The sequence below is a fragment of the Erithacus rubecula genome (genome assembly GCF_903797595.1).
Source record: "Erithacus rubecula genome assembly, contig: scaffold_143_arrow_ctg1, whole genome shotgun sequence".
Lineage (NCBI taxonomy): Eukaryota > Metazoa > Chordata > Aves > Passeriformes > Muscicapidae > Erithacus > Erithacus rubecula.
In genome coordinates, this window is record NW_027636155.1 from 124667 (window position 1) to 138578 (window position 13912).

The window sequence follows — 13912 nt, forward strand, 5'->3', positions numbered from 1 at the left end:
TTTGTTCATCATGCTTGTAAAAGGGAATAATAGAAATTGCTATGTTAAAATTAAAAACATCATGCTAGAACCTTCTAATTAAATGACTGGACACTAGCAAAATTCTAACTGTGCTCAACAGAACATGTTGTTTTACTGAAAGGACTTAAGAGGTTTTTTTCTTGGCAGGCCTTTTTCCTTGACCCCCAGTTCTTCTGAGACATAAGAGACACTTGAGCCTGAAAATAGTTTATATATATATGTTTATATACATGCACTTGCATTTTCTGGAGCTGCAGGCACAAACCCAAGTGGTTCCTACAATAACAGACAGTAAACTTCCCCTAAAGCATTTTTCAGGTAAGCAGTTAATTAGATGTTATGGTCACAGGGCTGAAGGGTGTGTGTGTATAAGAACAGGGAAGCAGGACACAGAGAAAAGCGCTGGGTGGCGGAAGGGAGGGGAATGAACCGGTCAGAGGCAGTCTTGAGGCATTTCGATAAAATGTTTGAATCTTGAACAGCCTGATACAAATCTTTCTGTAGCTGATCAGCCTTCCCACTTCAGCCAATGCACCTGTGAAGATTTCGCTGCAGACTGAGAGAGCAAAGCTTTTGCCTGTCACAGGTGGCAATGCTGGTGACTCTTGACACTTTCTGCTGGAGTTTACGGGGCCCCGGTGATCCTCCCCTCGCGGGAGTGAGGCGAGGGGTCCGGAACATCCAGCAGGTCCCAGTGGGGGAGGGCAGTGCCCCAGAGCCGCGGGAGCTAGCGAGGGCACCCGGCAGAAGTGACATCGCGCAGAGGGGACACTTGACAGAAATGACACCCACTAGAGGTGACACCCGGCAGAAATGACACCCACTAGAGGTGACACCCGACAGAAGTAATACCCGCTAGAGGTGAGGCACGGCTGTGGTGACCCCGAGCAGAAGTGATACCCCGGCTGAGGAGGGCTGGGGGAGCTGCGCTGCCCCTGCGGTTGTCCCGCCGCTCCTGGTGGAGCGTTCGGGCACCGCAGAGCAGGAATGAGGAGGTCCGGCTGCGCAGCCGCCTCTGCCCCGGGCGTCCTCCTGGGGCTAGGGATTTACTCCTGAATCTGCTTCCAGGGACCGGTCCCCTCCCTGATGTACGGTGATCCCTTCCGGCGTCTCCCCTTCCTCTCCTTTCTTGAGCATCCCTTTACTGGCGGAGTCACATGTTTGGTCTTTGATGCCTTTAATCCCACCCTCAGCGCCCGAGAGGGAGGAGAGAAATTCGCGGAAGAGAAGTGAAGCACACGCCGAGAGCAGGATTCCGGTGGGAGCGGAGCTGCGGGAGGGAGGGAAACGGGAGCGACCGCGCGGGGCTGCCCAGCGGATCGGGTAACTCTGCCCCTCGGATCGGGGAAATCGCCCGCTGGAATCGGGTTGTCCCGGGGGATGCTTCCCCTACCCTTGGAGGATAAAGGGGAAGTGCACCGAGGCTGGGAGAGCAGGGAAAGGGGGGGCCACGAAGTTATGGCTGATGAGTAACCACAACTGCTCATCAGGGCTGGGCTTGGCTGCTGTGTTTGCGGCGCCCGAGCCAGCAGGGAAGTGGAAATCCTCCAGGGATGGAGGAGATGTTTCTGTGCTTGCTCCGGGGATATGCTTGTACATGGTGACGAGCGAGAGGACGAGTGGCCAGAGCCTGGCCGGGCATCAAAAAACGTCCCTTCCCTTAGGGAAGGTGAATGGAACTTTTAAGGGAACGGGGAAAAGCCAGCCGGCTTCTTCCCTGTGCTTGGTGCCACCCAGAGGAGCCCTCGCCCGAGGTAGAAGCGTGGCTATAATCTCTCTGGTCTGAAATCCCGGCACACTGAAATGCCCTCTGTGTTTGCCGTCCTTCAAGGAGGGCAGGGTGGAGGTGGGATCAGCTTTTCTTATCTAACGCCCTCTCCTCTTTGACCATCATCACTGAGGTAACTGCTATTAATCCCGGTGCTTTACGGGTCACCTTGTGCTACCTGGCAGCTCTCCCGAAGGGAATGAGAAGCACTTGAAAAACCCAATGGCCGAAGTCGCTGACATTTAGAATCAAAGGCTGCTGAGGAAATCTGCAGTTGTTCTGTGATGCAGCAAAAAATGAAACTATGCTGATGTACTCTACAGATTCTTGGTCTGGCTTTTCTCCTGCAGTCACTGAGAAAACCATTTATGTACAACCAATAGGGCACATCAGGTTCAGCATGCACTTGCAAGCACAGAAACCAGGAGAAGCATCCTCCTGCACATGTGAAATCTGCAGCTTTTTTATCTGTCCAACAAGGGACAGAATTATAATTATACCACGGATAATTTTTCATCTCCTGCATTTACCTCATTTTCTCCCCTTGGGGCTCAAGCAGATCATCAGGTTCCCCCAGAACCAGGGCATTCCGTTCACCATGACTTGCTATGCAGAATAAACACTGGTTCATACGTTGTGGGGGGAGGGGAAGGAAAGGGTGTATATTCCTCAGGCACAAGTGGTGAATAGAGGGAAATCTGTAGTTTAATAGTAGTAGAGAGTCTCTGCAAAGAGGAATGCTTTTTATCAATATGACTAACATTTTTCTTTCAGAAGTTTGAATCACAATGCTCTGGTTGTTGCCTTGTACAGTTTTACATTTTGATTGTTACATAGACCTGTCACAGCTGTAATTTACAGCTTTGTCATCAAAGGCCCTTGTTCACAAATATTCTATTACCTTATTCCTGTACTTTGTTCTTCACAGTCATAAACAACTGTAAAGCTACAACATCTGCAGTGTTAACAGCCATCACTGCACCTGTTTCCTTTTCTCTCCCTCTGCCCCCATTCATACAACCACAACTCTACTGTCACAGGTGAATTTTTAAGAGAATTCATCATTTTGGGGATAACAGAGAGGTTTTATCAATGATTAGATGATGATCAGATGATATTTAATGATAAATAAATTGCAAGTGGTGATTAAGGAATAATCAAATTATAATTTAACAATGATTTAACAATTATTAGTAATTAAGCTGTAATGAAATGGTAATTGAACCATGTTTTTAGTTTCTGATTTCAACAATGATTTAAACCATGATTAGACTCTGCTACTTACTGCGGTTGTACACCTAAAGTTATAGCTGGATATATAAATGTCAAGAACATACAACATACATTTAGGCTTAATGCAAAATGAGTTACCTCACTATAGACATCAGGTGCTGGGTAAGGGCATCTCAGCCTCCAGGAGTGTTCTTGAGCAAAGTCCGAGCACACAGGGAGATCTCTACCAGGCCACACAGAAGAGCTCTGTGGGCTTGCAGGGACCACAGGAATCTACAGCCAGCAGTGACTGAGGTAGCCAACACCTCTTTGGTGTAGGTCCTGGGGTGCAGCTGCAGCAGCTCCAGTTTTGTCTAATCCCAGCTCAGGCTGATACTTTTAGCTCTTGTAAAACATGGCCTAAACACCTGAATTCCTGGGAAGACGGGCCTGGCACGGTCATAGAATAGGGCAGCTTGGAAGGGAGCACACTGGGTCATCTGGTCCCATCTCCCTACTCCAGCAGGGTTGTTCCAGGGCCCATTGCACAGGATTATGTCCAGGTTCTGAAATATCTCCAGTGAGGGAGACTCCACAGCCTCTCTGGGCAGTCTGTTCAGTGCTCAGTCACTGCACAGGGAAGAAGTTCTCCCTCACATTCAGGTGGAGTTTCCCAAACAGTTCCTGCCGTTCCTCTTGTCCCACTGCTGGACCCCACATGGGTCCATCCCCCGACCTCTCACTGCAGACGCTGACAGACATGGATCAGGTCCCCTCTCAGCCATCAATTCTCGAGGCTGAGCAGCCCCAGCTCCCTCAGCCTTTTCTCATAGAAGACATGCTCCAATCCCTTCATCATCTTCTGGAGCACAGGTGGCTTCTTCTCCAACCTCTCCAGTCAAAGAGAAGGGGGTTTGAAATCTGGCAAACCAGCAAAAGGTCACAGGACTGGTACCACAGTCAGGGGTCTGACCGTAGGAGAGTTTGGAGAAACCTGTTGGGACTGCTGGGGTCCTTCTGACATAGAGAGGGAATTTTGGTGACAGGTTCGCCAAGTTGGTGAGTGACTTAATTTAAAGTTGCTGCAGGAGGGGAACTTCAATCCCTTCAGTTTAAAGCCAGGCTAGAAAGAGATGCCCACAACATGGGGAGAGATCACAGATCAGCAGGAGAACACGGGAATAGCAACACAAAGAAATTCCAGCCTTTTTGCTTCTATTACTCCACTATTTTGCCTTTATCAGAGTCCAACTTACCTGCCTATGTGCAAAGGCATGTGAAATGAACACGGGAAGCTGGTGTCATGGGCACACCTGCAGGGCTGCCAGTTCCTTGGCATCATGGCAATGTGCTGGGGTGACTCCTGGGACTGCAGTGGTGGAATGGCAAAGGTAGATGGGAGAGATGAGGAGGGGTCACCCTTTGTGTCAGTAACCAGCTGGAATGAATGGAGCTCTGCCCAGGGGTGGATGAGGAGTTGTCCAAGAGAGGACAAATCAGGATTAAGGGAAGACAGGACAGGTGACTTTATTGTGGGAGTTTGCTCCAGGCCACCCCACCAGGACGACTGAGTGGATGAGTCTATAGACAGATAGCAGCAACCTTGTGATCACAACGCCCTGGTTCTCTTGGGGCACCTCAACCACCTGTCACACCTAGCAAAATCACAGACAGCTCCTCCAAAGTCATTGCCTTAAGTCTCTGTGTTTAGCTATTACCTTGCAGAACTCCTCTCAGGCCGCTCTCCACTCCTACTTACTGATCTACCTGACTGCTTGGTAGCAACAGAGGGAGCATTGCTTTCCCATGGGATTGTCCTGCAGGGAGGCAGACAAGTGAAATGGGCTCTGTTCAGGTTTATGTGGCAGAAGAAAATTAATATACATGAGAAACACAACAGTAGTTGGGGAAATAAATGTAATTAATATATATTGAGTTCATAGCCTCTTTCACTTGTGGCATAGTCTTATCCTCTTAGTTCAGATAAAATGGGGAAGTCACCTGCCACAACTATGTCCTTCCGTTCTTAGTTCAGTACCTTTCAAACTGTGCATCATGGATTTAAAGTGATTTATGAACAACCTGTAGAAGTTAACTACATTCCAATGAGAATAGCAAGCCAGCCTAAGATGAAATTTACGTTCAAGATTTACTTCTGCAGTTTCTAGTATTACCTAATACATAATTACATCCTGCATATTTGTGCATTTTTACTGTTCCAATAGTGTTTAAATTCCATCTCCTTGGGCAGAAGAGGTCTGTATGTTCACTGACAGGCCCTGAGGGATCAAAAAAGACAGCAGTGTCTTCAATTTCTATCTCATGCATCACATAATTTTTGCCAAGGGGTAAGTCCTCTGCCCCTCTCTAGCAATTTCTCTTACATTTCAAGCTGTCATTGATCTGTTAACTGTGACAGTTTTACACCTTCAGTACACCTTTAGTACACAGACCATAAGAAACAAAAGTTCTAAGGGAGCTGAGAGATTAAGTGCAGCAGCCCTGACCTTTGCCTGGTTTATCTGATGATAACAGGATGGATTACACTCGTCATCTATAACCAACGTAAGAGCCATTGCTTTCAGCAGTGCTCGAGGAGGTGAGGGATATATTTGGTACCTGCATTAAAATACAAAGAACAACTACTGGTCTCTTACCATTAAAGTTCCTTTGAATGTTTTTAGCAGCATAGCTCTGCTGGAATGGTTTGTATTTTCTAGGAAGCCTGGAAGTGGCATGGAAGTGTAGTGATCAGATCTGTGGATGCTTGGCTTCTACTGGACACTGCTGTTGTCAAGGGGGGATAGACACATTGCAGAAATATTATCTGGCACCTGACCTACTAAAAGCTGTCAGAAAACAAGAGGAATTGCAGAGAAAAGCTGGCCATCTGGCCCAGTAATAGGGATAAGCTCATGGCAGAGACCTCAGGTTCCAGTATTTGAAGATATCTGTACATTCCCTGTCAGCATGCCTGTATGCTACGGGAGATCTCTACGGCGCCTTGGGAAGCCTTGGGAAGCTTCCTCAGATTTGAGCAGGATTTTGTCACATCATCACAAAGACTGTGTCTCTGTCAGAGAGAGTTCATCAGCAGAGGAGCTGCTCCTGAGCCAGCAGCTCATCTGCATGATGTTGGCTACGGCATAGAAAAGCTTTTCACACAAAGGTTTCAGTTGAATGCTGCTGTAGGATCGACACACAAATGCAAGGTACCCTTGTGTGAGCACCATTACTCCCACCACTGCTATGGCCCAGCTGGGACTATGACAGCCCATGACATTTCCATGACATTTTCTAAGAGTCTGCCTTTGTTTCCCTCTTTCATCCTTTTGTAGATAGATGATTCTATGACTCTGACCACATTACTTCATCCATTTTTTTTATGTTTGGGAAAGAAATTTTTTTCCCACTGATGCTGAGAAGAAGTGTAGATATGCCAAAAGTAGTAATTTAATATTGTAATTGTACAGTTGTGTCCTTATCTCATGGTGCAGGAAGTAGGAGGCAGATGGTCTCTCTTACATCAGCTATCCAGGAACCTAAAAATTTGCAGCTTTGAAACATACATGAAACTTTGTTCCAGGAACACCACTCTGTGGAGTGTGGAGCAGACAGATCAGCTTTCTCTTTTAAAGCACAAGCACAGCAGACAGTACTCTGCACCCCAAAGAGTACATTACTTATTTTTCTGCTCTTCCCAGTGTGCAAACAGATGAGTTTTCCTGAACAGTGTAATTCAGCCTAGTAAGTAGGAGACTAATAAAGATATGATACAGACTTGGAATTAGGTGTTTCTGGAAGGAACCTTCATCATGAGAATCTAAGAAAAGAAACAAGCCAAATCTACAGCTCTTTAACACTACAGCTTCTAGTTGGGTTTAAGCAATGGCTCAGTTCTGCACAGAATGTGTAAATCTGTTCTCTACTGCAGGTGCTTATATGGTTGCAAAGTAGTTATTATTCAGGTTTAATAAAGTGGGGGTTTTTAAAGCACTATAAAATCCAGATCTGTTTCTCACTTTTCAAACTTTTTTTTCTTGTCTGAAATGTCACTTGCATGAAAAACAAACAAGATTTTTTCCCCCTAGAAGGGGAAAAAAACGAAAATGGCAATACAAAAAGCTCCTGAAAAGAGTGTCTCCTCTGAAGTCAGAAGTATCCTAATGGCTAGGAAACAGCCTGAGTAGAAATTCTGAACTCAAATCCTACAGATAAGAGCAAGCTTCACTTCTGCAGAAGTAAGAATTTTTTTATCTCTAATTTGAATTCTCAGGTTCCCAGTGTTACAGACAAAAGTTGGGAAGGAGATCAGTCTCTCCCCTCTCATCTAGATTCTCCAGCTTGCTTTTCACATTAATTGCAGTATTTGACCTGCTTTAATACACTCCTGAACATTTTTAGCCTCTGTGATTATTGCACTGCCCATTGAAAACAGCCTTTTCCTCAGCAGACAGAGTGACAAAGAGTGTGGCTGTCAGTGTGAGTGTGAACAGCTCAGGCAGCAGCAGATGGGAAGAGCAGCAGTAGGTTTGTGTGTGATTGCTGCTTTCTTGAGACACCTTGAGTTGCAGAGCCAGAATAAGATCTCTAAGATCTTGAATTCTGCTACTGTTGAAGTGAAGCAAGGGTTAAGTCATAATGCTTGGAATTACAACACGGTGGCCTGCATGGGTGGGTTCCAGTCCTGCGTCCTTTTCCAGGGGAAGCTGGAGTCAGGAGGTACCTCCAGAGAGGGTGGTGCTCACCTGCCCTGCCTCACCGACCCTCCCTGAGCCGGGAGTTGGGACACCAGCAGGTGGAGTCCCCACACCACTTTCCCAGCACTGCTGGGCTTTGGACTCAGTGTGAGTCCACCTGCAAGGACCTGGGACATGATCCTTGAACAACATGGGCAGCAGAAGAACAAGACGTCAAGTGAAAACTTGTTTATTCATCTCATGAGGCTGCAGCCTCCCCAGCTTTGCTGGCCACTAAGAAGAACAGGACAACCATTTTTCCCTCTTCAGTAGAAAATGCTGGGAGGGAAGGAGCTTCCTTGGGTGAGCATTATCATCACAGAATCATAGGATGGTTTGGATTGGAAAGGACCTCAAAGAATAGCTGGTTCCAACCTCCCTGCCAGATGCCACTCACTAGACCAGGTTGCTCCAAGAATTATTAATGAAGAAATGCTCAAAGGATTATTACTAGTGCTTCAATATATATCCCAAGATCTTCTCATTGCCAGCTCATAGGTTTTGTAGCTCAGAGCTTCAGAATAGCTAGAAGATGGAAAGTAAACTTTATTCCCTGAGAACTGAACTACCTTCTAATTTTCCTTCATCACCTTTTCCCACTGTGGTCCTCACATTCAAGTTTGGAGGCTGGCTCAGAGACAGTGCCTACAATGATGCTTGTATCAAGACAAGGCTCAACAGCGTGAGCTGGGACATGTTTCTGCATGTCTGTGTTCTTTTAATGCTTGTGACAGATTAGCTGGAAGAGCTAGGATTTTGGATGAATAAATGCATTTAAATACCAGATCTTTTCATCTGATGGATTTCAGGTCTTCACATCCTAAATCCTCAGGACTTGGATCTACCAGCTGAGGTGCAGCCATCACCTTTAGGGCCTTTAAAAAATTCACTGATGCAATTCAATACAGCATTTGTGCAACAGGATTGTGTAACCAGACAGGAGAAGAAAGCTGTATGAGAAGAAACTGCAGATTCTCATGCATCTGCATGTAAATCTGTTCTCAATTAAATTACTGTAAATCTTATTTTGAACCCTAAGAGAGCACAACACTGATACCACAGTCTGTCTCAGAGATCTCACAGCATGAACTGCCTGCTCTCTAAGAAACATTTGGAATAACTCTTGTATATTTTGCATTAATCTTGTTAAAAGGCCTTTCATAGATGGTTGTCACATTCCCATATGGCAAGAGGTAAAGGTTCTCCTAATGGTAGAAACAGCATATCTGTTACCTTTCAAAATAAGGCAGTTCTGAACTATCCCCAGAGCCAGACCCTGTTTCATGTCCTCCAAGTCTTTTCTTAAGCAAGATATGTTTTTCTGACAGAGGAGAAAAGCCATGATTTTTATCATTCACTCTGCTTTGCTTAGGCTGCTTCAGATGACAGTGCAGAAAAGGACAAAGAATAACATTTTGGTCTGGAACTACCATTTGATGATCAGAACTTGCTGAAGACAAGATTGGAAAAGCTCTGCACTGAACACCCAGTGCACCTTGAGTCACCTCAGTAAGGGGAACATGAGTAACTCAGGGAGAGGGAATAGGAAATTAAAGGGAGAATGAATTAAAAGTGAGACTACTGACATGAGAGAATTCATCTGAACAGACTAACTGCCCTGATTTTGGGTAAGCTTTTGTTAGGCAGGCTATGAGGTGTTCAGGACAGCCAGAAACACAGATATGTCAAAATCTAACTTCTGTGAATAGGAAGGTGGATATTTGCTTACAGTGAATGTGTATACAAAAATATTACATATTTATATGAATACTTCCGTTTAAAATTAAAGGCATATATTTCTAAATTGCATACTTCTAAATAAGAAGTAGGAGTCAATGGCTCAATTGAATGTTCATGTTACTATGTCCATGTATTTCACAGGGTCTAGAGAGGAGGAGACATCTAAGAGAATCAGACACACACATTACCCTTAGCATTAGGCCCTCAGTGAAATTGGGTCTTTGTTATATGGCTTCACACTCTGGAGAGGAGAGTGAAAAAAACCACATTTGGAAGTGTGTGAGCAGCAGGAGGGAAGCATGTGTGCCTCCAAAGAGGTAAACGTTTGACTCTCCAGTATGTGTTGGACTAAGATACAAGAGGTTTGGCTTTGCTTTGTGGCTGTGATCTAAACATTATTATGTCACTGTCACCAGATGGGGTACCTGAGTTCTGTGCCTTTAACACAGAAAGGGATTTCCACACATCCTGCATCCTGCAACCTCGCTTGTTCTTACATGTTTGAAGCACAGTAATAAACACAAAAAGTCATTTTGAGCTTTGTTAGATCAGAGCTCCTATATGCTAAAAAGGCCTTAGGGGTCCTTTGCTGAAACCTTAAGTTTGGCTCATCTGTCCTCAACCTCCCAGGACTATTCTGTGATGCCTCCATCACAATGGATTCCACAGTAGCCTTGTATTTTGGCTTACTCAAAGACTAGTCCCCTGGTCTCTAAATTCTCTGCCAGTTCCTATTGCAGTAACTATCATTTTTTCTTCCTTTCTAGGCTTGGACAACCTGTGCAGGTTTGACAGCAGTGGCACCAGTGGTGCCCTGCAGTCCAGGGAGAAGGATGCATTGGAAGTGAAGGATTGAGGGCATCAGCAGTGCAGGACTGCCCTCCTTCCGCAGCAGATATGTTACACCGAGTCTGGCAGCTCTGTGGGAAGTGGTGCCGTTGGCCCAGCCCTTTCATCCATCTCCTCATCCTGACTGTGGTGACTTTTGGTGTGCTGGCACCTTTGATCTGCCATCGGCTCCTCCACTCTTACTTCTACCTGCGGCACTGGCACCTGAACCGTATGAGCCAGGAGTTCCTGGAGCAGAACCAGCAGGAGGGCCAGGATGCCCTCCATTACTTTGAGAATATGCAGATGCCAAATGCCTCTGAGGCCTCTGGCAGTGATGCCTTCCAGCCCCTGCTGCTGATCACCATTATCACTGTGCAGAGGCGGAATGATTTCCACTACGTCTTGCAAGTGGCCTCCCACTTTCACCGCCTCCTCCAGAAATGTGGGGTGCGTTGCCAGAGGCACCGCATGCTCCTCTGTAATGTGGAGTCAGACCCCAGCAACCATCAGGACATCAGGCTGATGAGCAGCGTCTTTCCTGTGGTCAGTCGTGACAGAACTGGAGAGAATCCCAACCCCAGCCTGAACCAGTTTGAGAAGGAGAAGCAGGACTATGTCTTCTGTCTCGAGCAGTCACTGTTGGTGTACAGTCCAGAGTACATCCTCCTCGTGGAAGATGACGCTGTGCCAGAGGAGGAGATATTTTCTGTCTTGCAGCATCTCTTTTCGGCCCGATTCTCCAAGCCCTACCTCAGAGATGCTCTCTACTTCAAGCTGTACCATCCTGAGAGGCTCCAGCACTACTTCAACCCTGAGCCCATGAGGATCCTGGAGTGGCTGGGGCTGGGCATGTTCCTGGGGCCAGTGCTGGCCGGTGCGTACTGCCGGGCCGTGGGGCGGGTGGGCCCCAGCTGGTGCCTGGTGGCGTTCTTTGCCCTGTACAGCATGGCCCTGGCAGAGCTGGTGGGGCGGCACTATGGGCTGGAGCTGCGCCGCCTACACCCTGCACTCTACAATGTGATGCCGGCCAGCGAGTGCTGTACCCCTGCAATGCTGTTCCCTGCCACCTCCGCCCACCGGGCCTCGGGATACCTGCGGGGGCTGCACTGCCGCCAGGGCTTTGCCAAGGACACCGCCCTCTACTCGCTGCTGCGCAACAAGGGCGAGAACGCCTTCGTACTGGAGCCCAACCTGGTGCGGCACGTGGGCATGTACTCCAGCCTCCGACTGAAGAGCAACCCAAAACTGCTATGAGCTGCTTCTGCTTTGCTGTTCAAAAAACACCCAGGGCACTTGTCGTGGGGCAGAGGGGCAGTATGCAAACTCAGATTCTGTGCTTGCACTGTGCATCCTGTGTCCCCACAATGGACAAAGAATAATTTTCTCTAAAAGTACAAGTTTTCTTATAATCAGCTTATGTACATAGGGACCCTATTTAATATGAACTTGGGAACTAATCGCCATGCACTACCTGGGAGGCGAATGAAGGATTCCAGCTCACTCTCCTTAGCAATTCCCAAAGAAAAGCTCTCACACCAACATGCATAGCTTTCCTGTCTACTCTCCTGAACAGTCGTTACAAAAATCCTTGCCATAGGACAGCAGAAATGCTGGTCAAAGTGAATGTTTTAAATTCAAGCTAATGAGGAGGGGAAGGCCTTATTTCCCCATCCTTACTGAAGTCTGATCTCTGACCTGTCTCTGTTCCAAAGCTGTGGTTTTGAGCAGACCCTTCAAAAGCAGAAGTGGTTTGCAGGAACTTTCTCACAAATTCTGCCCAAGTACTTCAAATTTATGAAGTCTCTTTCATGTCTCCCTATCTGCACCTCCACCATTCCCACTTCTTTTGCTTCAACCAGAGAGCCTTAAAATCAAAACCTCTGCTGCTTCATTAAAGGTCACCTCTGAGAGTAAGGATAGGAAAACAGAATCACAGCCATTGGTGTTGCACAGATGGGTCACAAATGCACATTTTCATTGATACATGAGACACATTGTACACAATGATTGCTGTATTGGGTGGAATCATCACTCATTGTACTGGATGCATTAAAAGAGGTATAATCAGCCACTGAGTGAACTTAGATATTCAAGATGAATTTACCTTGACTTTCCCTCAGTACAGAGGCAAAGGAAAGATTAGATAAGGTGTGTTGTTGTTCAGGATCTTTGTTCATTTTGGACATGTAATTCACAGCTCAGCTGGAGTGGTTCGTTCACTGCTCCTGGCAGAAAGCAAAATACCTGTAGGAAACAAAGATGTCTGTTCATAAGAAAAAGAAACAATAGCACAGCACATCAAGGGGCCCCTCTGACAGTGACAATGTGTCCTGGTTGTTAGGCATCTGGGATAGGTACTTTGCACCAGGGCTGTGGGCACAGTTAAATATAAAACCTTGCACATAACAAGAGACCTCACACTGAATGAAAACAGGCAAAAATTGGGTATATCTGATGAAAAGCCCACTTTGGCTTTACTGAGCTTTGAATCAAATTCACTTAGAGATAGCATTTGGTCAAACTGTTTTTAAAACCATATTCCTTGCTTTAGAATAAACCAAGTAAATATTTTTATTGAGTTTAATCAGTGGGAGTTGTTGGGGTTTTTCTTTTTGGTAATGGAAGGGCTCTGCTTTGAATTTTCTTCTCCTAGCTCTCTCCCAAGTGACTTATGCCTTAAGCTCTTAACAAGTCTGATTGTAGGTGAGAAATACCTAAAACTCCTGAGAGATGAAACCAAAGAACATGGCAACCCTCCCTCTGTCAGTGCAGTGGGTATCAGTTACACACCACAAAGGCACAGTGCAGGTTAGCTGAGAAACAGCACCACAACAGTGCTCTGCTCTCCAGTAATCAGCTGGATACTTTTAGAACATCTTTGAAAATTAGAGTGAGTAAAAACTGTATGTGAGTTCCATGCCATTCCAAAGGCAAGGCAATTCTTCCTGGCAGAGAACACAGGGAAAACCACATTTTGTTCCCAGCTGCTGAATGCCCTGGAGGTGCCACGGTAGTCACACATTGGTAGGTGGGCAGATCTCTCCTCTGGCTTCACTGCAATGGGGTCTGGGTGTCAGGATTTGAGTGTCACTGTATATTTATTCCACCAAGTGCCTGCGCATACAACTAGTTTCTGTTTCTTCAGATGAGAATATTTCAGTGCAGTGGGCTTGCTCTTCTCTCTTTTATATCTTTATACTGTACAAATCCAGGACAGTTCCCTGTTCTTTTCATGATGTTCTATTCATATTCATTCTTGCAAAGAAAATCTTTCAGCCATGTACAATAAATGGGATAGGGAATGGAAAAAGGAAAAGGGGAAAAGAAAAAAAGGAACCTTAAAAAAGAAACAAATTAACTATATCCAATTGATAAATGTTTTGATGTGGATAATGATTTATCCATTTGTCTCAAAGTCATTCTCCTGTTTGTCCAGTAGTACCTTATTTGTCATGCGAAAAGTCCAGGGGAGGTCAGTAATTTCACTGAGCCTCTTAGCTGTAAATTAAGAACATGAATCTGAGGCACCTTTTCTAAACTAGAAGACAATTTTCATGGCATGAGAGATAAAATGTGCAGAGGGCTCACTTGAACCAGTGTG

At 46.0% G+C, this 13912-nt stretch overlaps 1 protein-coding gene across 3 annotated transcripts; it reads left to right on the forward strand.

Annotated features, from left to right (window-relative positions):
• The first annotated feature begins 890 nt into the window (after positions 1–890).
• PGAP4 (post-GPI attachment to proteins GalNAc transferase 4) lies at positions 891–13203 on the forward strand. Of its 3 annotated transcripts, none has more exons than XM_079332053.1 (2): positions 891–1344; positions 10248–13203. In XM_079332053.1, exon 2 carries the CDS (start codon positions 10378–10380, stop codon positions 11563–11565), a length of 1188 nt encoding a protein of 395 aa, XP_079188179.1. In that variant the 5' UTR covers positions 891–1344; positions 10248–10377; the 3' UTR covers positions 11566–13203. The 3 variants fall into 3 exon arrangements, with proteins under 3 accessions (XP_079188179.1, XP_079188180.1, XP_079188181.1); XM_079332054.1 differs by lacking the exon at positions 891–1344 and adding an exon at positions 1356–1690 and having other exon boundaries at positions 10248–11597; XM_079332055.1 differs by lacking the exon at positions 891–1344 and adding an exon at positions 9492–9797 and having other exon boundaries at positions 10248–11597.
• The last annotated feature ends 709 nt before the right edge of the window (positions 13204–13912 follow it).

Coding starts and splice junctions, on each gene's coding strand:
- PGAP4 (XM_079332053.1), top strand. CDS start 10,378: ATGTTACACCGAGTCTGGCAGCTCTGTGGGAAGTGGTGCCGTTGGCCC.